Source organism: Nyctereutes procyonoides, unplaced genomic scaffold, assembly GCF_905146905.1.
Source record: "Nyctereutes procyonoides isolate TBG_1078 unplaced genomic scaffold, NYPRO_anot_genome, whole genome shotgun sequence".
NCBI classification, from domain to species: Eukaryota; Metazoa; Chordata; class Mammalia; order Carnivora; family Canidae; genus Nyctereutes; species Nyctereutes procyonoides.
In genome coordinates this window covers 15,544,521-15,569,859 of record NW_026575147.1, presented here as the reverse complement: position 1 = coordinate 15,569,859, position 25,339 = coordinate 15,544,521, and the positions used below count along the sequence as shown (strand labels likewise).

General features: G+C 38.1%; 1 protein-coding gene across 1 annotated transcript in view; it reads left to right on the top strand.

Annotated features, from left to right (window-relative positions):
• The first annotated feature begins 1,423 nt into the window (after positions 1–1,423).
• SPAG17 (sperm associated antigen 17) overlaps positions 1,424–25,339 on the top strand; it is a 199,027-nt gene continuing 175,111 nt past the window's right edge. Inside the window, exon 1 of the mRNA XM_055312171.1 lies at positions 1,424–1,510. Within this exon, the coding sequence (XP_055168146.1) occupies positions 1,424–1,510 (87 nt within the window). The remainder of the gene's footprint in view (positions 1,511–25,339) is intronic.

Genomic DNA, 25,339 nt, shown 5'->3' with positions numbered 1-25,339 from the left:
GGTTTAAATTATGAATAGGAATTGAGAAACAGCAGCATCTTTAAACCTGCCTCTCGCCCCCAGTGAAGTAAGGTAGTAGTGGCTGGATATCACTAGGGCCCTCACATACATTTTATTCCTCAAAGAAAGCAATAAAAACCATTAAAACACCTTCCCCTGTAGAAGGTCAGCTGGCAGGTTGTGCTGAATGAAATCAAGCTGCAGGTCATATGGGTCACCTTAGCCATCCCTGGCCCATTGGGATCATTGATGCATCTCACCTCCCAGCAAGTGCAGGGTTCAGGGGAATAGTTAAACATTGCATTTTACAGGTACTAAAAGCAAAGCGTCCTTGGTTTAGTTCTACCCCTGTCTGTCCTTAAATTAGTATTACTATAGTAAAAAAATAAATAAAATTAAGTATAGCACCTCAAAGAGGGGGATCTCTCATTTTGGCAGTCCTAAAACAGTTGCTGAGGAGGTTAATTAAGCACACTGGATTGGGTACCTGGGCAGTCCTGGATTCTAACCCTGGTACTGTCAAGCACACACTGTGGGACTTGAAAAAAGGTGGTTGTAAGAATTAATTGATATAACTATGCACAGGATATAGCCAGTGATCATGAAACAGGAGCTCTTGTTATCACCATTACTATTATTACTATGATTACTATTTAGGGGACTTTGTCTGACCACCTTTAGGTAGTGGTGAGTGTGAAGGGTGGGGAAAAAAAGAAAGACTACTCACCAGTGGAGGACAGTTTGAGGGAATTGGCGCGGATTAGGCAGAGAAGAGACCCAGAAAGACCATAATCTCACCTACAGTTATATGAAGGACCTCTTGGAGAAGTGATCAGACTGACCTGTTTAGGAAGTCCCTGGGAAGAGGACCCAAGACCAAAGCAAAGGATGGAGGTCCGGGAGATAAAGTTGGCTTCACATAAAGAAGATTAGAATGGATGAGAAAGTGGCATGGGATGTCTCTGGAGGGAGTCAGCTCACCATTCTAAGTTGCCCAGGATGGGGAAAAAAAAAAAATTGTGTAGAAATCATGGACGGGATTTCAGGGATTTTGAGTTTTCAGACAATGCGTCGGACCAAATGGGCTCCAAGAAGCAGCAGAGGAGCAAAGCGAGTAAAAGGAAGTAGGCAGACGAGCTCCAGGCCAGCCTGGGCCTGACCTCCCGTACTTGCACGGTTGTTCTGCTGGAAAATCGTAAAATTTAATCAGGGGGCCTGGAAGTCCCGCCTGGGAGTAGCCGCGCGCTGAGAAGCTCGGTTGCTGTGGCGACGGATACGGTTGGCCAGTGGATTCAGAGCAGATTTGGGGGAGGGGAGCCCGAGTCGTTCAGGACCTGGGCGTGGCTCCGGTTACTATGGTAGCGGGGACGCTTAGTCCGGGCCTGAGCACAGTTTAGACGCCAATGCTCTTCCCGTCCTTTGCATGGCACCCAAGAAAGAGAAAAGCGGGACTTCGAGCAACAGTTCTAAGCTATGGGAACCTTCGCTCATCGGTGCACACTTCAATCAGGTGAGCCTGAGCCCTGTAGGTCCTCCGGACCCTGTCACGGCCAAAGCCCCGCCAGACCCTCCAGGCAACGCCGCCTCCCCTTCCGAGAACCTCTTGCTTCTGCTCTCCCAGGCCTGGTCGCTCCTCCCACTAGAGGGCCCAGGGTCTCATCTGCTGAGAGTGGGCGTTGAGAGGAGGGAGGGGATGCCGGGTGAATCAGTGCGATTTCAAAGGAGGGAGAAAGCTGAGTGCTGGGGAACAGAGCTGGTGTCGCTCTGACGCCTCAAGGTCCTCTTCAGTGAAGTCGCACAGATGCACTCCAAAATTATACTGGAGTTGTCTTATGATCTGTTCGCTTCCTCTTGATCTCTCCTGAAGGACAGAAATCCTGTTTGATTCATCTGTAGCCTGGCCTGTAGTAGAGATTCACTGAATACTATTGGCAAAGAGAGGTGGAGCAGCTAAGATATCAACGTATTTAGTACAAGTGAGCCTTGTGCGGATAGGAAAAGGTGAAATTCTTAGGCAATACCCTGATTCCACGATATCAAAGACTTGATATATTTTGCAGGTTTTGTAAGAGATTGGAGTACTGAGGGACTGGCTGCTAGATTCAGCCACAGGGTGGCAAAAAAGCATCAGGCAGTTTATAACCAACCTGCCACATGACTTCCAATTGCACAGCATCCCGACCAGGCTAGCTCCCCACCCCATCACACCTACCAACATTTAGTTCATTGGGGAGCCAATAGCTCTTCTCACCTGTTGCTAGGAATCCACTTCTACACTTAGTTGTTTCTAGATCCAAGTTAACATTTGGATGGAGAAAGGTTGCTTCTGAGAATTCCAGCCTGCCATTCCAATGTACGTTAAAAACTAGAAAAAAGATATTTTTCATTTTCTGTATGTGTGGACTTTGCACTAAAGAATCCATACTTAAAGGAAAATATATCCAAAGTCTTTTTTGTCCTTATTTTCTCCTGCATTTTTTTCCCTCTAAGAACAGTAATTCCATCTGATATGGAATTCCACCTGGTGAAAAATTTCATGAAAGTAGTTAAGATACTGCTGATGTTGACATGATGTCATGGAATTTGGGGTTATATCTATGACTTTAAGAATGAAGGATGTCAGCTCAGTAATTCTCAGTGACGTTCTCAAATTCTGAAAGTTGTTTTTCAAAATATTCTGTAAAAGCACCCTCTCTTTTGCTTTTATAAATCAGCACTAGCCAATATAACTTTTTCTCCATTTTCTTTGAGATTGTGTAGGCCAAGTTTGGGCTTGGAGTGAAACTTTCTGCTTGAATTATAAACTGCTGAACAACAGAATTTGATGGAGGTGCTGACACTGCATTAGCTTTAGTGTTGCAAATATGAAGCTATAATTTTCCTAGTTGAATGGAAAACCTAGAAACACTATTTTTCCTTATGGCTTGAAAACCTGAAATAATATTCAGTTTTCTCGGTTCTGCTCAAACAGTAAAATTTCAATAAATCTTATATATTAAAAGAAAGAATTTGAACTCATGGTAATAGGTAGTCTTAACTACAAAGGCTGAACCTCTTCAGTTTGTTAAATACATGGTTTTTTAAAGCAGGAGAAGACAACTGTGCTCCACTTCCTCTCCTACTTTTTTTTTTTTTCCCCTCAGTTTCATTTCACATCTGCTCCAAGAGAAAAATTCCTGGATTAACCCAGAGGTCCAATGCCCTGAGGCATGCCTTAACCACCAATGTAATATACTCTGAATTTGGGCTAAAGATGATGAGAGAGGTGTGAATTCCTTATTCACAGGGTTTAGCAAAGTGTTTTGCAGGTAGTGGGTACTCAAAAAAATGTTTTGCCTTGGCACCCAAAATTTCTTTCTGTATAATTGCTACTTATAGAAACATTGTTGCCAGTATGTATAGTTGAGAATGTGTGTTCTGTGTGTTGTGTGTGTGTGTGTGTGTGTTAGGGATAAGAGAAAGGGAAATTCAGTTTCCCATAAGCCAGTTTTTAGAATTAACTGATTAAAGAACTCATATCAGTAGTAATTTTGAACTGCTGTTCACATGCAGCTGCATTAGACTTTAAAGAGAATCAACAAGTTTATAACTTGGTTTTGACAAATTTATTTTGTATTGGTATTTTGGGCTATCCTTTCGAGCTGGACTAATTGCTATTTTTTTTTAAGATTTTTTTATTGGGATGCCTGGGTGGTTCAGTGGTTAAGCGTCTGCCTTCGGCTCAGGGCGTGATCCTGGAGACCCCTGGATCGAGTCCCGCAACAGGCTCCCTGTATGGTGCCTGCTTCTCCCTCTGCCTGTGTCTCTGCCTCTGTGTGTGTGTCTCTCGTGAATAAATAAATAAAATCTTTTTTTAATAAGGATTTATTTATTTATTTATTTATTTATTTATTTATTGAGAATGAGAGAGTTGGGGGGAGTGGCAGAGGGAGAGAGAGAGAGAGAGAAGAGAATCTCAAGCAGACTCTGCACTAAGTTACACAGTGGGACACAGGGCTCAGTCTCAGGACCCTGAGATCACGACCTGAGCTAAAACCAAGAGTCAGACACTCAACAGACTGGGCTACCCAGACTCCCGCAGTTGCTAATTTTTCAGTACACTTCAGTTGGTTCTAAAACACAAAAGATAGCAAATAACGCAAGATATTTGTTACTAAGCACTAAATAACTAAATAGAGACTAGAAGTTAGGAAGATGAATGTGGACTAGGATTGTCAGGAAATTTTTTGTAAAATAATTTGCCATTAGATAGGCCCTAAAGACTGAGTAGAATTCAAGGAGGTAGAATGAAGGAAGATGATTATTTTAGGTAAGGAGATCAATATACATGACTTAAATAAATCTGGGATGTTTAAATTGAGAAAGAGAAGGACACCTGGGTGGCTCAGTTAAGTGTCTGCCTTGGGTTTGGGTCCTAATCTCAGGCTCTCAGGAGCCTGTCTGCTGGGCTCCCTGCTCATCGGGGAGTCTGCTTCTTCTTCTCCCACTCCTTCTGCTTGTGCTTGCTCTCTTGTGAAAGAAAGAGAGAGAGAAAGAAAGAAAGAAGAAAGAAAGAAAGAAAGAAAGAAAGAAAGAAAGAAGAAAGAAAGAAAGAAAGAGAGAAAGAAAGAAAAGAAAGAAGAAAGAAAGAAAAAGAAAGAAAGAAAGAGAAATGTAGATCAGACTGCTTCGGGATACTTTGCTCCTGAATTAATTCCATCAATCAAATGGTCATTTACTAACTTTGCTATCTATGTGGCAAAACATTTATCTTGTTAATATACATGAACTATGACAACTCAAAATAGATAAAAAGAAAATATTTAGGTACTGGCAATAATTGGCAATAAAATTATAAAAATACAACTTAGTGTGGGCTTGTATGTGACGTAGACATTGTATTTATGATCTCCAGCAGCATTAGGGAGTTAAAGATGCTTTTAAAGATAAAATCTTTCCATGCAACTGTCAAGGCAGCTCTATTGGCCACAGTGAAAGGAAGAGGTGTTAACTTAAGCATTCGGTGACTGAAGGTGCTATCTGGAGACATTCTAGTCTAAGATATTTTTATTTGTTATTTTTTATTGCAATAAAATATGGTAACATGAAATTTGCCATTTCAACCATTTTTGAATGTGGCATTAAGTACATTCATGTTACTTAACCACCAACCATCACTACCATCTATCTGCAGAGCTCTTTCATCTTCCCTGATTGAAACTATACCCTTTAAAGAATTCCCTATATCTTTCTCTCCCTGGCTGCTGGCAACCACCATTCTATATTTTGTCTCTATGAATTTGACTACTTTAGGTATTTTATGTAAATGTAATTATTCAGTACTTGTCTTTTTGTGACAGGCTTATTTCACTTGGCACAATGTCCTCAAGGTTCGTTCATGTTGTAGTATGTATTTAGATTGCCTTGTTTTTAAGGCTGAATAATATTCCATTGTATGTACAGAATACATTTTATCTATCTATGTATCCATTGCCAGGCATTGATTTGCTTCCAATTCTTGGCTATTGTGAATAAGGATGCTATTAATATGAGTGTACAAAACTCTGTTTGAGTCCCTGTCCCTATATTTAATTTTTTCTGAGTATATATCTAGAAGTAGGACTTGCTGGATAGTATGGTAATTCTATGTTTAAAATTTTTTAAAGATTTTATTTATTTATTCATAAGAGACACAGACAGAGAGAGAGAGGGAGAGACCCAGGCAGAGGGAAAGCAGGCTCCCCGCAAGGAGCCCCATGTGGGATTCGATCCTGGATCCCAGGATCACACCCTGAACCGAAGGCAGATGCTCAACCACATATGTTTAAATTTTTGATGAGCTGCCATAACATTTTTCACAGTGACTATACCATTTTATGTTCCTGCCATAAATGCACAAGTGTCCCAATTTCTCCACATCTCCACCAATACTTCTTAATTTATATATCAGAATGTATTTATATTCTGATGTATTTATATATTTCTATTTATTAATATATATTGAATTATATTTATATATATTCAGCCATCCTAATGAATGTGAAGTGGTATTTCATTGTAGTTTTAATTTGCATTTCCTTAATGATTAGTGATATCACACATCTTTTTTTTTTTCACACATCTTTTTTACATACTTTTGGCCAACTGTATATCTTTTCTTAAGACTTTATTTATTTGAGAGAGAGAGGGAGAGAGAGCATGTATTCAAGAGTGGGAAGGGTCAGAAGGAGAGAAGCTCAAGCAGACTCCGTGCTGAATGTGGAGCCCCACTGCAGCTCAATCCCAGGACCCTAAGATCATGGTCTGGGTCAAAACCAAGAGTCTAAGGCCCAGTGGACTAAGCCACCCAGGTGCCCCAAATTGTGCATCTTCTTTTGCCAATTTTTTTAAGATTACATTTATTTATTTACTTTTTTAAGAGAGAGCACAAGTGGAGGAAGGGGCAGAGAGAGAAGGAGAAGCAGACTCCCCACTGAATAGGGAAACCAACATGGAGCTCTATCCTAGAACCCCAAGATTATGACCTGAGCTGAAGTCAAGACACTTAACTGACTGAGCCACCCAGGTGCTCCCTTTTGCCAATGTTTTTAATGGAGTTGTTGAGTTTTTTTTACTATTGAATTATAGGACAATTTATATATTCTGGATACTAAACCATTATGAGATATATGATTTGCAAATATTTTTTTCTTTTTTCTGTATTTCCTCTCCACTCTGTTGACAGTGTCCTTTGATGCACAAAGTTTTTAATTTTGAACATGTTCAATTTATCTAATTTTGCTTTTGTTGCCTGTGCAGTTGGTATCACATCTGAGAAATCACTACCAAATCCAGGGTCACAAAGCTATTTTGCTAGGTTTTCCTCTAAGGTTTTTATGGTCTTAATCTTGTGTGTAGATGCGTGGTCCATTTTGAGTTAATTTTTGTTGTATATGATGTGAGGTAAGGATCCAACTTAATAATATTCTTTTTGCATGGAATATCCAGTTTTCCCAGCACCAATTGTTGAAAAGGCTGTCCCTTCATGTGAAGAAAGGGTGGGACAAGGGACAATACAAGTGCGACAAAATTTCCTACCATATTGAATGTGGCTTTTTCTTGATTGGGCGTTCACTTGGTTGCCTTCAGTCTTTGGTTTCAGAGCTCCTATAGAGTTATTTTAGTCAGTCTTTAGTTGTTCTTCCATGTTTCCAGGGGGTACAGAGGGCACATAACTGCCTAGTCTCCTATTTTGTTGATGTCACTGTGGTCTAAGAGAATTTGTAATCAATTCTGATTTTTTCATTTATTCCAAGCCTATTATATGGCTGAGAAAGGCTGAGAAAGTAGAGATTAATAGAAGCTTTGTTCATGACAATTTAAGAAAATTTTCCACAATTGTCCAAACAACATAGCCATTCCTTCTAGGAGCTTACAGACTGCAAAAGGCCTGTCTTGGGATGTCCACTCTCACCACTGCTATTCAACATAGTGCTAGAAGTCCTAGCCTCAGCAATCAGGCAACAAAAAGAAATAAAAGGCATTCAAATTGGCAAAGAAGAAGTCAAACTCTCCCTCTTCACAGATGACATGATACTGTACATAGAAAACCCAAAAGACTCCACCCCAAGATTGCTAGAACTCATACAGCAATTCGGCAGCGTGGCAGGATACAAAATCAATGCCCAGAAATCAGTGGCATTTCTATACACTAACAATGAGACTGAAGAAAGAGAAATTAAGGAGTCAGTCCCATTTACAATTGCACCCAAAAGCATAAGATACCTAGGAATCAACCTAACCAAATAGGTAAAGGATCTATACCCTAAAATGTACAGAACACTTCTGAAAGAACTTGAGGAAGACACAAATAGATGGAAAAATATTCCATGCTCATGGATTGGAAGAATTAATATTGTGAAAATGTCAATGCTACCCAGGGCAATTTACACATTTAATGCAATCCCTATGAAAATACCATGGACTTTCTTCAGAGAGTTGGAACAAATCACCTTAAGATTTGTGTGGAATCAGAAAAGACCCGAATAGCCAGGGGAATATTTAAAAAAAAAACCATAGCTGGGGGCATCACAATGCCGGATTTCAGGTTGTACTACAAAGCTGTGGTCATCAAGACAGTGTGGTACTGACACAAAAACAGACACATAGACCAATGGAACAGAATAGAGAATCCAGAATTGGACCCTCAACTTTATGGTCAACTAATATTTGGCAAAGCAGGAAAGACTATCCACTGAAAAAAAGACAGTCTCTTCAATAAATGGTGCTGGGAAAATTGGACAGCCACATGCAGAAGAATGAAACTAGACCATTCTCTTACACCATACACAAAGATAAACTCAAAATGGATGAAAGATCTAAATGTGAGACAAGATTCCATCAAAATCCTAGAGGAGAACACAGACAACACCCTTTTTGAACTTGGCCACAGCAACTTCTTGCAAGATACATCCATGAAGGCAAGAGAAACAAAAGCAAAACTGAACTATTGGGACTTCATCAAGATAAGAAGCTTTTGGACAGCAAAGGATACAGTCAACAAAACTCAAAGACAACCTACAGAATGGGAGAAGATATTTGCAAATGACGTATCAGATAAAGGGCTAGTTTCCAAAATCTATAAAGAACTTATTAAACTCAACACCAAAGAAACAAACAATCCAATCATGAAATGGGCCAAAGACATGAACAGAAATCTCACAGAGGAAGACATAGACATGGCCAACATGCACATGAGAAAATGCTCTGCATCACTTGCTATCAGGGAAATACAAAATCAAAACCACAATGAGATACCACCTCACACCAGTGAGAATGGGGAAAATTAACAAGGCAGGAAACCACAAATGTTGGAGAGGATGCGGAGAAAAGGGAACCTTCTTACACCCTTGGTGGGAATGTGAACTGGTGCAGCCACTCTGGAAAACTGTGTGGAGGTTCCTCAAAGAGTTAAAAATAGACATGCCCTACGACCCAGCAATTGCACTGTTGGGGATTTACCCCAAAGATTCAGATGCAATGAAACGCCAGGACACCTGCACCCCGATGTTTATAGCAGCAATGTCCACAATAGCCAAACTGTGGAAGGAGCCTCGGTGTCCATCGAAAGATGAATGGATAAAGATGTGGTCTACATACACAATGGAATATTAATCACTAGAAACTACAATTTTGCTTAGATGTGGAGGGACCTGGAGGGTATTATGCTGAGTGAAATAAGTCAATCCAAAAAGGACAAACTTTATATGGTCTCATTCATTTGGGGAATATAAAAAATAGTGAAAGGGAATAAAGGGGAAAGGAGAGAAAATGAGTGAAAATATCAATGAAGGTGACAAAACAAGGGAGACTCCTAACTCTGGGAAATGAACAAGGGGTAGTGGAAGGGGAGGTGGGCGGGGGGTTGGGGTGACTGGGTGATGGGCAATTGGGGGGCACTTGGCGGGATGAGCACTGGGTGTTATGCTATATGTTGGCAAATTGAACTCCAATAAAAAAAAATAAAAAAGGCTTGTCTCTGGGTAATATCAGATAGCTTCAAAATGACTGAGCTATCCGTATTTCAATTGGAATTTTGTGTTATGGTCAGAACTTTTGTGTCAACACAGGATAAAAGAACTTTACGATGTTTTTTACAGTAAGTGACAGCATGAAAGCACTATAGAAAATATTCAGAATTCCAGTAAGAATCCTTTTTTTTCCTTTAAGATATTATGGACATTTGTCTCAAATGTGTTCTTCACAAAACCAAATGTGTTCTTCACTAGAACAGTGCCAGTGCCCAAAGTTTGCATTGCTTTATATATCTCACAGGTAGAGTTTTGGGGATTTTGCTAATTTTGTTAAATCCTTTCATTTTTTCAGATTATATGAGGATAGTTATTTCTTTTCATTTGTTCCTGGTTTTAGTTCTCATTTTTATGTGTAGCAGAATGGCAGCCATAATTCATGAGGCCATCTTTAGGCATAGCAATTATTCCATTTACATATTGTGACCCACCACACACAAAAAAAAATTTAAAAAAACAGCAAAAGAGTTTATGGCAATCCACATACTCTTTAACCCAGCCAGTTTCACTCTTCTAATACACTGATTTTAGGTCCCTAATACCCAACTTAAGGGACTAGACACTTATTATTATTTGCCTTACATTTATCACTAAGATGTTACTTCTTGATTAAGACTTCAGTTCCTCTTTAATATAAATATCTATATACTTAAAAATGTTTGGGAACATGGGAATCCCTGGGTGGCGCAGTGGTTTAGTGCCTGCCTTTGGCCCAGGGCGCGGTCCTGGAGACCCGGGATCGAATCCCACGTCAGGCTCCCGGTGCATGAAGCCTGCTTCTCCCTCTGCCTGTGTCTCTGCCTCTCTCTCTCTCTCTCTCTCTCTCTGTGCGACTATCATAAATAAAAAAATAAAAATAGAAAAGAAAAAAAATGTTTAGGAACACCTACCATCATATATTGAGGTCCTTACTGAGAGTCAGGAGGTCTTGTTTCCAACTTCCATATTTTCATTTTCAGTGTGTGTTTTTATACATTGAAATGTATGATACTTCTCAAGTAAGTAGGAATATTTGCATCAAAGACACAATTTGATGTTATACATGGTAGTGCCCTTCTTTAGTATGTTCACTCAGAGGTGGAGACTCCCAGGGTATCTGGGCTAACCAGCCCCTTTCACATCACTGACAACCCAAGCATTTCAAGGTCTGGTTCTTAGACATGCAGTGATTCATGCACTCTCACTCTAGCTCTAGGCTTTATCTTCTAATTCAGTACTTAGTCACAGAATGCCTTGAATTATGTGCTATCTATTCATGTTTTATAGAGCACAAGTATAATGTGAGCTGCCTCACAGCAAATCACATCTTTCTATTCCTTGTACCTACCTCATAATAACTAGCATGGTTGTAGGCACATGGTATCACACTCAAAGTATATTATTGGAATTAGTTCATTGATTTACTTTGAAATAGGAATAAATCTATATTGTGGAAACCAGGACAGTTAGTAGACAGTGGAGATGTGTACTAAGAGAAAAGGAAGGGACAGAAAACATTTACATAAAAAAGCATCACAACAGATACATAACACGATTATGACGCTGCCCAGAAAACAACTATGCAATGATGCTGTTTCACTTCTCAGATATTTCATCTGCCAGCCAGGAGATATTAAATGAAAGTTCTTCGAAACATTTAGTTAGTGGTCTCTCCTTATTGTACTTCAGTTGAGGAATAGTATTTTTCTCTTATTAAACGTAGTTTAGTAACAATAGCTGAGTTGTGCACATTTGAAAAATAGTAATAGAGTTCCCTCCAGTCTTGGGCAAAGTTTATAATTCTTGTTAAAGGTTTAACAAGGTGGATAAGGATTCAAGATAGGTATTGCTGAAATATTAATATCCCAGACCTCTTAAACAAAGTTATAAAACATACAGATATTAAGATGATAATAAACTAAGTTAAAGTCTGTTTTTTTGAGAGGAAAATGTTCAATTAAAATGAACTGCTTGAACCATTACAAATATACTTTATCAAAAAGGGAAATACATTTTATTGGGCAGAATCCTTAAACTGTGTTTGAGAGGCAGTGAAGGATTTTTCAACTTTTTTGATCTTAAACAGGGAGCTATTTCTCATGTTAATGTGTATTTAAGACTTACTGGAAATACTCATAATATGAGCTGAAGACTGATGTCTGGCAGCAAGCATATTTCTGAAATTGGGTTGGTTTTTATTACTATATTTTCTGAAATATGCTTTCATTGATATTTACAAAACAAATTGCCAGTTCACACAAAGGTTGTTTTAATAAAAGCCAACAAAAACAACTGAGTTGCTAGGAAGAATGTTAAGAGGGAAATGGACTTTTCATAACCTCACATTATAATTTCTCCTTTTTGGACAAAAATGTATTATTTGAGTGAATTTGGAACCAAAAGGAATTAGCATGTCAAAATATCTACCTAGATGTTATATGTGATCACTTATTGCAAATGAAAAATATTAAATATAAGTAAAATATAAATGTTGCCAATATGAGCTTGGCAACCCTCTAGGAAAATTTTAGTTAAGAAATGGTGCACGTTAACCATGTTTCAGCTTTAGCCTTAGAAACCATCATTGGCTCCCAGTTACCCATGGGATAAAATCCAAGATGCTCTGCCTGGCTTTCATGGCCCTGTCTAATTTGGCCTTTCTCTGCCCATCCATCTTTTTCTCTCTCTACTCCAGTTGAATGGTCTCTGTAGTATCCCCAGGCACATAGTGACTATACCCATGCAGGTCCTGGCCTAAAGACCATCCAGCTCCTTCTCATTAAAATCCTCCTTCATATCTTCCAGAAAGGAGCTCAAGTCACACAGTTCTGTCCCTCACTGACTTTTCTCCTTCTATTAAACTACTCCAGTGATGATTATCTTTGCTGCTATCCTACTTTGAGGTGTGGCCAACAGTTTCAGCATCATCTACTATATCTATGTTCCCTTACAACACTGCAAATTTCTGGAAGGTAGCAAAAGGTTAACATACTTAATTCCTGGTCACAGCACTTACTAAGAGTGATATATAAGTACATAGTGATCTTCAAGAGATACTTTTGAATTAAATACATTGAATGCATTTTACTGTCTCCGCCTCCTGGCCTGTTTTCTCCTTTGAGCTCTAGGATTAATCCCAACCCATTGGTTATAAGAACGTAAATTGAAGAAAATCTCAAAGCCTTAATTTTTGCAACCATAAAACAGGGACAGTGTTCATACCTCCCTTGCAGATATTAGGACGATTGTTGAAAGGATTTAAAGGCATCTAGTGCATACTATTTCAGGCTTCACATGTCCAAACCCAAACCTCAGGTTTTCCCTTTCAAACCTGCTCTTCATCTTCTCAGTGAGTGGTCTCACCATTCACCTAGTGAGTCACTAAGGCCAAAAATCTTGCAGTTATAAGTGTTTTACACCTTTTATGCACCTCATAATTAACTTTTAGTAAATCCTATTGGTTCTACCTTGGAGATGTATCTAAAATCCATCCTGTTGGTACCACCTCCATTGTTACATCTTAGTCCAAGCCATCATCATCTGCCTAAGCTGCAAGTAGCTCAAGAGCTTCAGAATTTGGTGTCTTTCTCCCATTTTTGCTGACCTAGAGTCTTGTTACCATACAGAGCTAGAGTGGTTCTTTTAATATGTAACACTTAGAGTAAAATTCAGATGTCCTACCATGGCCTTGAAGACACTTATGTGTGCATTCTCTGCCAACTACTTTGACTTCATCTGGAATTTTACTGGCCTTTTTTTTTGCTGATCTTCAGATCCATCAGAGAGTACATTGTCATCTTTGCTCTTACTGAGCCCTCTGCCCAGAATGACCCTTCCCAAGATAATCACGTGAGTCACTCTTGCTCTCCCTTCAAGATTCTGTTCAAATATTTCCTTTCCTGATCATCCTACTTAAACTACACCATCACATTCCATCCACTTAACCCTGACTCTGTTCCTGACTTTCTACTTTACATATATTTTATTATTCTTTGTTTTCCCCCATGAAGGCAGGGAGTTACCCTGCTGACATATAGAGAGGCTCAAATAGCATTGCTGAATGGAGGAATAGTAGGGGCTCAATAAGGAGGAGCTCCTAGTAATAATAATATTACTATATTTACTGGAGTAGTATGAAAATCAAATAAAGTATCTGAAAGAATGTGGAACACTATGTAGCCCTAATAATAATTATTATTTTATCATATGATCATATAATAATTATTGTTATTATTCTTCTATATATATTTTCACACGGATGTTACACATATTCAAACTCAATATATTTAAAACTGGAACTATCCTGTTCATTGAAATAAGAAACACTCTAGCAACTCCTCTTCTAATTTTCAATTGGTAACACGTCCTGCTATTGTTACCTATTTCGATTCTTTCTTTCTCACCCCTCATAACTTCCAACACTATTATAATAGTCTTCCAACTTCCTTCTTGCCTCTTCATCCAGGGGTGAAAATTTTAAAAATATGTCGTCACAATTATATGTAAATCAACATATACATTTTAAAAATTAAAAAATTGGGGATCCCTGGGTGGCTCAGCGGTCTAGCGCCTGCCTTTGGCTCAGGTTGTGATCCTGGAGACTCAGGATTGAGTCCCACATCAGGCTCCCTGTATGGAGCCTGCTTCTCCCTCTGCCTGTGTCTCTGCCTCTCTCTCTCTCTCTCTCTCTCTGTGTGTGTGTGTGTGTGTGTGTGTCTCATGAATAAATAAATAAAATCTTTAAAAAAATAAAATAAAAATTAAAAAACTAAAAATCACTTTTTATACTCTATAAAAACTAAACTATATATACCTTATGAAACTCCTTGCCAGATGGTATAATTTTTAATACTTATCAGTCATTTAATTTTTCTAATGATTTCAAAATCATTTGTTGGTTTTCAGAAGTGTTGGTTCCATGGTTGATGGTTTTCATGTCCTAAAAGTTGCCTTTCTCTAAGTCATAAGGTGACATGAAGAGTGTATGCAGGCTCTTCCTGTAACTTTCCTTTTAAATTGGTAGTCATTATGTAATTTGTAGTTCTCTGTATGTAGAGAATTTCTCTCAATATCAATATTGTACATCATGTTAAGTAATCAATTATACTTTTGCACTTCCTATAAATCTAACTTTTGAACTTTTAATAATTATGTCAAAATTTTTTCTAGTCTTCATAATACTGAGTTTTTATATACTTAATTTCTTTATTATCACTAAGTCACAAAACCATTTCTTAGAATGTCATATTTAATCAGTTGGCTTAATTTTATTAATTTTTGATCACCCTAAACCTACTTGGTTAGCATACATAATGTGGCTAAAGTTTAGGATTGAATAAATTGGAAGAGGTTAATAATTCATCATACTTTTCATTTTTGTCATAAAATAGTAAACCCATTTCTGTACAATTTGTTAGACAATATAACAGTTTTTCTCTTATAATTATTTAGTTTTGTTTCAAATTGTATCCTTTATTCATTTGTTTCTATATATCTTCTGCTTCTCTTTTATAGGATGCTTTCTTAATTTTAAATGGGCAACATATTTTCATTTCTCTCTTGTAAAGCTAAAGAAGGTACTGAAATTTCTAGTAGAATATCTCATTAAAGCCAAATGCCTAAAAGCTAATTGCACTTTTCAAATGTTTAACAACTCCCACTTCATGATTCACATTAAAACGAACACACAGACCTGGCATGATTTCCTCTCAGTGGCTGCAGCTCTAGTTCTATAGTTTGCCCATTGGAGTCCTAGCATTTCTCTAATGTACAATCCTGAACTCTCTTCAGATTGATTATTTATCTCTGGTGTTTGTTTAATATATGGTAACAAATAGAAAATTTATAAAGAAGATACTAATACTGATTTATTTGGTGTACATCTTTTGTTGCGTCAGCTATGTTGAATGTACTGAGTTGGGACGAAAACAAAACCTCTAGAACGTTCTTCAAAATTGTTGATTGAAACTCCAGACTTTCTCCATGTTACCTCTCTGGAACTGTTTTCATGTGAATCCTTCTCAGTGAAACCATTTTTCTTGGTACCCACTGAAATAGTTTGAGATAAAACATGATGCTTTTCTATCTTATTCCACCAGATCAACAAAAAATACCCAACGGGATCCCTGGGTGGCGCAGCGGTTTAGCGCCTGCCTTTGGCCCAGGGCGTGATCCTGGAGATTCGGGATCGAATCCCACGTCGGACTCCAGGCATGGAGCCTGCTTCTCCCTCTGCCTATGTCTCTGCCTCTCTGTGTGTGTGTGTGTGTGACTATCATAAATAAATTTAAAAATTTTTTTAATTAAAAAAAAAGAAATTAAAAATATACCCAACCATTTTCGGTTACTTGAATGTTGCATATTAGGTATTATCAAAACATCTTTACATGAAACTTTTAAAGCTCTACCAATAGTGATTAAAATTTTACTAGTTTGACTTCTATTTTTTCTAAAAGGTTGCTTTATCATTTCAGTAGATAAATGCTTTGCCACAGTCAAGACCATGAGGCTACATTGCTGTGATATACCCATACAAATTATTTTTCAAAGTTAAACTAAGTATTTCATGTCTGATAATGTTTAATTATGTTTAACTATGTAATAGATGGTGTTAAAAGTTCTGATGATATATTTAAAAATATTTTGTAATTATCTTATTGACACACTTTGATAATAAAAAGTTTTTATTTTAAGCACGTTAGTGCATGAGACTGATTTATTGTGTTCTTTAAACTTCATTAATGATTGCAGATTTTCTTTATTGGAATCATGACCTTTAACAAAACATGATAGACAGTTTAATTTTAAAAACTGTTTCACCTGTTCAACTTTTAACAACACAACCTCTGAGTTCTATTTCCACCCAACATTTATATCACTTGAATAAGTTAATCAGATTTTTATGTTGAAAGAATCAAGTTGTTTTCATTTTAGAAATACAAGCATTTTAATGCTGTAATGGTTTTTGTGCCATATCAGAACATGTCTCAGGTTGTGGCTGATTACTGTTTTCTTCTTTGATCTCATGAAAATCCAGAATATTTACCTGTTCATGATACTTAAAAGAAATTTTAGAAACATACCCAGACTTTGAAGTCTCTTCATTGTAGGTTTCCATTTAAAATATTTACCATAAATTTGTGTATAAAAAAACTATACACACAGAATTGCATTGTACTATAATCAAAATAAAAGTAAACAGTGGGATGCCTGGGTAGCTCAGTCAATTGAGTGTCCAACTCTTGATCCCAGCTCAGGTCTTGATCTTAGTCTAGGATCATGAGTTCAAGCACTGCATTGGGCATGGAGCCTACTTAAAAAATTTTTTTTTTAATTTAAAAAATTTTGAAAATTAAAAATAAAGGTAAAAACCAAACAAGTTAGAAGCAATAGTTTGAGGTTGAGGGTGATGATTAACTGGGATCCTCCAGAAGCCCAGAATGCTTACTAAACACTGCATCATAGCCTTGCTACCTGCCATGACACAGCCCAGATCCACAGACCCTGCTGCAGAAGTTCCTGGAACTCTAAGAAATAAACGTCTGTTATTTATAAGCCATCAAGTCTGGTATTCCATTATAACAGCCTGAAGAGACTAGGACATACTGTATATTTTATATTTCCCCCCCCCTCTCTACCCTAGGCTTGTTTTACTCAATCCTTCCACTGAAGCCCCTCCTTCCTCATGACTAGTTTATTTGCCATTCTGTGGATCTTTCCAGCTATTGAATCCTTTTTTAGGTTTTATGCCTAAAACTCAACACAACTTTCCAAAAATCAAGACACTCTGGTTTTGTGCAATGATAGGGTAATGTTTTCTATTTGATTCCTACCTTTTTTCCCCTGATACAATGAGCAAAGGCCTTTCAATAGATCTGAAGTGCATTAGGCTGACGGTAATGGAAAGCATTGCATATCGACATATTTCCTATAATTGATCACCAAAGCCTCTAAACTTGTGATTAATTTACATTTTCCACAAAGCATTCACTTAGACTTCCCGCACTGAATCTCTCATCTGACATATGTCCTTGCTTAGCTCAGAGAGCTTTGTGAAATCCTCCTGCACTGTTTAATGGCACAGTGTCATTGTCACAACATCTGATAATGAAGACAAGGCAGGGTGGCAGAGGAAGGCCCATTGTCTGGAAATCAGAACATGCTTCTTTGGTGTCATCTTGACCAAGATGTCATAGGTTTTTCTATCTGCACAACAAAGGAATTAAACTAAATGACAAAAAAGAAATCTCCCAGCACTGAATGCCACAATTTTAGACTTCACTCTAATCTGTTTTCCTATCTTGTATAAAAGCAGTTAACTAAGACCTTTCCAAGAATGATCCCTAGGGTTCCCCACTGTTAAAACTGCTTTGTCCAGAGAAGTGCCTGCTTAACCTTACCTTTGTTTTTAAGCTAGTTGTCTAACCATGACAAAACATTTCCTCTACTTCCATAGTAACTCAATATTTGGGGTATTAAAACTTGTGAAATGCTCTCTAAAATTAAATAAATTCTGTTTCCTGGCCTCCCCTTGTCCTCACCCCCACAACCATTATTCTTTGTGTTGTTCTTATTACATCTTCTGTTAAATATGGTTCTAGTGTGTAGCCCTGGGTGGCATAGGCAATATAATAGTTTCTTAGGTGGCATGTATGGAGTAGAAATGGAGAATGAGCCCTCCAAATTATATAAACACCAATGAAAAAACATATGACCTCTAAAAATGTATATGAACCCCTAAGTGAATATAATACTTGAGTTTTGGTTAAACTAGGTTAAGGTTAGGAATACTGAGTTCAACCACTTCCATCTTCATATCAGATATTTAGAAGACTGAACAAGGATACAAATGGGTTCTTCATTTACACTTGTAATTGTAATTACAAAGCCAAACATTAAAGAATGCCTATCATTTATCTTATCTTTCATATCTTACACATTTAGCACCAACTTAGGAAAATGTTTCTGGAAAAAATGGTTTATTATTACCATATTTTCAACCCTTGTTATGGAAATAACTATAGATATATTACACTGTATTACTCTTTGGGATGAAGATGACACTTTGGGTCAGAAGGGCATATGCTTTCAGTTATGTTGAAAGTTGGGGCATCTGGGTGGCTCGGTCAGTTGGGCGTCTGCCTTTGGCTCAGGTCATGATCTCAGAGTCCTGGGATTGAGACCCATATTGGGCTCCCTGCTGGGCAGGAAGCCTGCTTCTCCCTCTTCTTCTGCCCCTCTCTGTTTTGTGCTCTCTCTCTCTCTCTCTCTCAAATAAATACATAAAATATTTTTTAAATGTGATGTTAAAAGTAATGATGACCCTGTTTTTTTTTTGCTTAGTACCTCTTGTGTCTGTAATGAACAATCTTGTCTAGAGTACAAAAGTTTTGGTCATGTGGAGCAGAATTTCTGGTTATATGAAATCCATATAGGAACTGGACCTCTGGCTGTAACCTCATTAGCACCACCACCAAAACAGCTGAGGAAAACAGCTCATCCTCCATGCATACACCACAAAGAGTCACTTCACTTATCTGATTGCTGCTTCCCTGAAAGTTTGCTTTCAGCTTCTTTAGGATTTTTCCTTTTGCTTTTTCTGTTTGTTGTCCTCATCACCATCTCTAACTATTCTTATATTATAGAAGCCAGTGCTCCAGCAAAAGTAAAGTTGAAAGTTTCCACTCTACTTTGAATTTAAGCTCCTAAAAAAGTCCTTAAAATCATCCAATTTAATTTGGTCAATGAAAGTTTTCAAACAAATAAATACGTAGAAACAGAATAGTTGTGCTTGACATATTCTTTTAAATTAATTCAACAGAAAATACTGTACAACCTAGCTTGCATTGAAAAAAGTGGGACTAAAACAAAGTCAAGCTAGGCAAGGTGGATGCCTTTCCAGATCTTTTTTATGTCTTTTATAGACTCTCCTTAACCGTCAGTTCTAAACACTGAAAATGTCAGCTATGGAGCAGGAACCTCTTTACATAGTATGACTTCAGCCCAGAAGTAGCTGAGATGTGGGTAGACTACAGGGAGAGTAAGCCATTATTAAGTGGCCAGCCTTCAGAGGAGGGAGAGTGTGGTCCTTGACACGGAAAACATCCCTTAATGGGGGAATTACTTAAAACATTATGCATTTCCAGAATTATGAATCTTGTAACATTGGCCCATCCCAAAATATAACTTTTAAAATGCATTTTAGAGGAAAAAATAATTTCCTTTTTTTTCTTTAAGAGAGATAGAGGGCAAAGAGAGAGTTTGGCAGAGGGAGAGGAGAGAGAGAACTTTTTTTAAAAAAAATATTTATTTATTTATTTATTTATTTATGATAGTCACACACAGAGAGAGAGAGGCAGAGACACAGGCAGGCAGAGGGAGAAGCAGGCCCCATGCACCGGGAGCCCGACGTGGGATTCGATCCCGGGTCTCCAGGATCGCGCCCTGGGCCAAAGGCAGGCGCCTAACCGCTGTGCCACCCAGGGATCCCTTTTTTTTTTTTTTTTTTAAGAGAGAGAGAATCTTAAGCAGGCTTCATGCCCAGCTCAGAGCCTAACTTGGGGCTCGACCTCACAACCCTGAGATCATGATCTGAGCTGAAAATCAAGAGTCAGATGCTTAACTGACTAACTTACATGACCTTAAATTTCCTTCTTAAAACTGTTTTTGTTTCTGTTTTTGAAAGATTTTACTTATGTATTTGACAGAGGGAGAGCATGAGCAGGGGGAGGGGCAGAGGGAGAAGCAGACTCCCTGCTGAGCAGGGAGCCCAACTCAGGACTGGATCCCAGGACCCTGAGATCATGACCCAAGCTGAATGAAGGCAGATGCTTAACTGACTGAGCCACCCAGGTGCCTCTATTTTTCCTTTTTTTAAAATTCTTATACCTCTCCACTAACTTGAAAAATTGAAGGTTGTCTGTCTGTATTTATATCTAATGGGCTTTTCTTTATAAATAAATGTTTACCTGACATTCACTAAGTCCTTCTCTTTGAGTAGATTTTTACATTTTGGACATGATTTAAGACTGATTATACCATCTAGTGAATGTGGAGTTTGAATTAAATTCAGTTGAAAATATTTGTTTTTTCCATGTTAAACTACCGTCCTGTGTACTACCTGGAGAAAATAGAAAGAGGAGGGTGGGTGACTGGAAAAAAGAATAATACAGCATTCCTATTACACAGGAGCTTACAGTCTGAGAATATACAGACACCAGTCATTCTAAAAGTGTGATCTCATCAGGGTGCCTGGGTCACTCAGTTGGTTAAGCGACCTACTCTTTTAGCTCAGGCCATGATCGCACGGTCGTGAGATCAAGTCCTGCACTGGGCTGTGTGCTGAGCTTGGAGCCTGCATAAGATTCTCTCTCTCTCCCCCCACTCTCTCTCTCTCAAAAAATAAAAATAAATAAATAAAAATGTGATCCCTGGACTAGAAGCCACAACAATAGAAGGCAATTTATAAGAAATGCAGATTCTCAGGCCACCCTAGACTTACTGAATCAGAGCAGAGATTCCTAGTAGAACCTAGTACTTTGTGCCTTATCAGTCATGAGCCTGAGCACACTAATGTTTAAGACATACACTATACAGTGACCACAACGTATGTAACTATATCATTAGCACAATACTGAATAGTACTGACAGTGAATTTTCACAGGCAGGCAGAGGACATAGATATCACTGTTGGGCTGGGACAAATGAAGCATTCCCTGGAAGGAAGGCATTCTGTATAAAAGGATCAGGTGAGCAGGGAACTGAGAAAACAAATGGCATATTTGTGATATACAGTTAACTACCAACTAGAGACTGTATTAGGCTCTTTACACATGCTATCATGGTTAATCCTCATAACAACCCTAAAAATACTATTCCTATTTACATGAGAAAGTTGAAGCTCGATTTACACAGACCAATTTGCCAGAGCTGTGAGAGCTTAGAAAAATAATGGGTGGTATGGTATTAAAAGTATGTGAGGAAGGGAATGTGAGGGGCTTTGAGTTCCAGTCCATGGAATCTGGACTGTATCATATCCCATTAGAGTCCATGAATTAGACAATTAAAGTACATCCTGTGAAGGAAGAGTGAAATTATGAATTTGATGTCTTAGGAAAATTAATGGGTTGGAGAAAGAAGAAGCTGAAAGTTGACTAGACCTTGTAGAAGATGTTTTCAATAGTCCAGATTCAAAGTAGTTATATATTGAACTGGGAGAAAGCCGTAAGAATGAAAAGGAAGGAGTGAATTCAAGAAACTCTGGAAAGAAATTAACTATGATTGCCTACCCTAGAGGATAATTGGAGAGGAATTGAAATTATGATGACTAGGAGAAATGGAAAGTCTTGGAAACAGACAAATTTATCACAATGAACTTAGATGATTTTTACTGTTTGTGATAGGGAAGATTTTGTTTCATTTGTTTTGGTTTTTAGGATATAGAGAGGAGAAGATCTCAGCTTTTAGATATGCTGATTTTGAGATGATGGTAGAACATTGAAATAGAAATGTTCATCAGGTAGTCAAAAACAGGCTCACAGCCCATGGATGGCAATATAAATTCAGGGGTTGTAAGTAGAGAAGTAATAGTGGAAGCCATGGGAGCAGCTAAAATATTCAATAGAGAGTATGTGCCAGGAGAAGAACAGAAGGTTAAGGACAGAATTCTGTGGAATATCTAAAAGATCTTCATGTATGAACCAGAAAGAAAAGAAAAAGCCTGATGATTGAAGTTGAAACACCCAAGGAGTAAAGACAGAATGAGGACAGGGTGGAGTCCTGGAAATTAGATCAGAGAGAAGGGTAAATTCTTCCACCTATGGAGACATAGGGAGAATAGGGCAAGACAACCATATTTGGTGATGAGGACATCATTAGTGACCTTCAAAGAATTTCAATAGGGTGTGTGGTGATGGTAATGGTGGTCAGGGAGGGAGTTGGAAATAAGACTACAGGGTTTAAGAATATGGGGCTTATCAGGATATGGGAGCCTCTAGTATAAGTCACATGTTCTGGAGAGTTCAATAATGAAGAAAAGAAGATCAGGTAGGAAATGGTTAGTAGGAAGACTGGAATTAGGTAGAGATAGTAATCTGTGTGTTAAATACCATAGAGAGGAAAGGGGAGGAAGGGATGGAAAATTGGAGAAGGAGAGATGGGAGAATTGAAGGAACAAAATTATAGACAAGGTCAAAGGAAAGCGAGTCATTGGCTCTAGAGCAGCAGAGAAGGGATAAGAATCTTCCTCAGCCCAAGCAAAAGGAGCAAGTTCTTGAGACTTGTGAAGGATGTACTGAGATGAAATATGAACAGGGGAGGAACCAAAGCAAGAAAGTCTTGCTTTTCTGAGGCAGTGGAAGTGAGGCCACTGTGTAGACAGAAAGTAGACAAGCAGGAGACAATCAAAGAATTCTTTCCATTATTTCTTCAAGTGGCATCTGCCCATGAAACTTTTCCTAAGACACAGGGAAAGATGTGGTCTGGTAAAATGCATATCACCTTACATTGTGATTTTCATACGTCTGTCTCCCCTACTAGACTGTGGGTCTTTTGAAAGCAGACTTCCTTCTAGTACTTTCTAAAAGGCAGAGAAGCTCAAAGGATAATATAACAAGCACATTTGTACCATGGAAAGTTGTATCATGAAAAATTGACAATTGCTAGTTTGCTACTTCTTTTTTTTTTTAAGTAAACACTGAAAAAAAAAACCCTGAAAACTTTGTCCTTACTGCCATCCTCTATTCCATTCCTTTCTCTTCCCAGAAACAAATACTATCATGAATTTGATATATATCTTCTCAGCCTACCTATGTGTCCATTTATCTATATACACAAATAATATATAGTGTTATTTACTGTATGGTTACTGAATGTTATGTATGATGACTTTTTTTTAATTTCCATACTCTATTTACCAATTCTGCAATTTGTCTTTTTTACTCCACATTGTGTTTTGAAGTCTACCATGTTGAGATATACAGATTCAGTTCATTTCTTTGATTGCTCTTACTCATTTTTGTATCCTCCATTTCTAGGGTAGCATGTACAACATAGGTACTCACATAGTAAATGTTAATTATTAGTGAAGAAATGAGGATGAACACTATTATAATTAAAATTAATGCATTGTACAATACTTTATAGTTTTGAAATACTTTTATGTATAATCTCTTTTACTATTACCTTTCCCAGGTTGATGTGGTTTAAGGATACTGATTATGCCCCATGCCAATGCATTCTATTCCTAATGCCCATTTCAATGTTTAGCACTTAGTAACTCCTCAGTAAATATTGGTTGAATGAATGAATGACCCTCTGCTATAAGCATTATATTACTACAATCCAGGTTCTGAGTATCTGAGTGTTTTTCCAAGCCCATGTGGTTGGAATCAGGACTAATAACCTGGTTTTCTGATACTAAAGCCAGTGCTCTTTTATTACACCATTGAAAGAGCTATTGTAAGGACTATATTAGGGAATCAATAGGAGAGGAATAATTACAATGAATTACTGCCCTGATGTAACCAATAAATAGACTCCATGTACCTGTGTAATTGAAGAAAATTAATAACCATATCCAGATCGAGGCCTTGAAATTTATCATAATCATTAACTTGGAATATTTAGTCACATGGTCCTTACACGAGGTTCATATGGTAAAGGAGATATGTGAGTTACGAGGGTGTATAGTGTTGCAGGAATGAAGGAATGAGCAGGAACCAGTTTCACTCAAATAGAATTGCTCTTGCTAAGGTAGCTGGTAACATAATTGCCTTTGACGACAGTACACTGCTCCTCCCTTGACTTCTTGATGCCTTCCCTCCTGAAGGCATCCTCTCCTCCATCTCCTAGGAAACTCTTCCCTAAAACAGTGGTGGTGGTGTGGAGATCTGAAGAAAATCATGAACATTCTAAGAAAAGACTCTCAAGAACTGCCTCAGACAGCCACCCATGCTCTAATCTGCCCTCCCACCAGGACTGATTGATATTGATGAGTCCTTTTTCACCTTTGTCAGTTTGATGGTCTTACCCCAGCTTTCTTACCATGGCAGCTCTCCACCACCTCTTGCCTTCGTTGAATAACTCCTGATTACTGAGGGGCTGGAAAAGTCAGGATTGCTGCACAATGCCAGCTCTGAAAAGCTGCAAATCCTAACTCCCTTGATGGGCCAGTCAGAGCCACCAGTGTCATTAAATAGCTTGACCAACGAAAAGGTGTTTTAAAAGACTTTTTCTGAAACATAAACATTGTTTGCCTTCTTTTCAAATTCCTATCTTAGTCATTTTTGTGTAACCATGGCAGTTTCTTACATCAGTGACATTTAATCACACTAATTTAATAAATGCTTGTTGAGTGGGATTGCTGCTCGTTTCTTGTTGAGCTGAGGCAGAGCACAGATTCCTGAGCATATTTTTGCTCAAAGTGCACCCTCATAGCTTTTCTGAGACACTTTCTGGAGTTTTCAGATTGATCCATCATCCCCTATATGTATGATTGACTTTGGGTATCTTGAAGATCTGCTGTTGCCCCAGAACCATCCTTGGACGCCCCTTTTTTCCCACATCATAATTTGGTTGCTGAAATATTGGCATTTCTGGGATATTTCATTGAACTGGGGGGTAAATAAGGTAGAGTGTATATAATCAAGACGGTCTTGTATCCTTGTGGTAGTCAGAAATGTCTGTGGAGATTCTGTACTCTATAGAAATTAAACTCCATCGGTGGTGAAAAGCAAACAAACAGAAAAGCCAAACCAACAAACAAAAAACAGAACAAAACAAAACAAAACAAAACAAAAAAATGCAAAGAACAA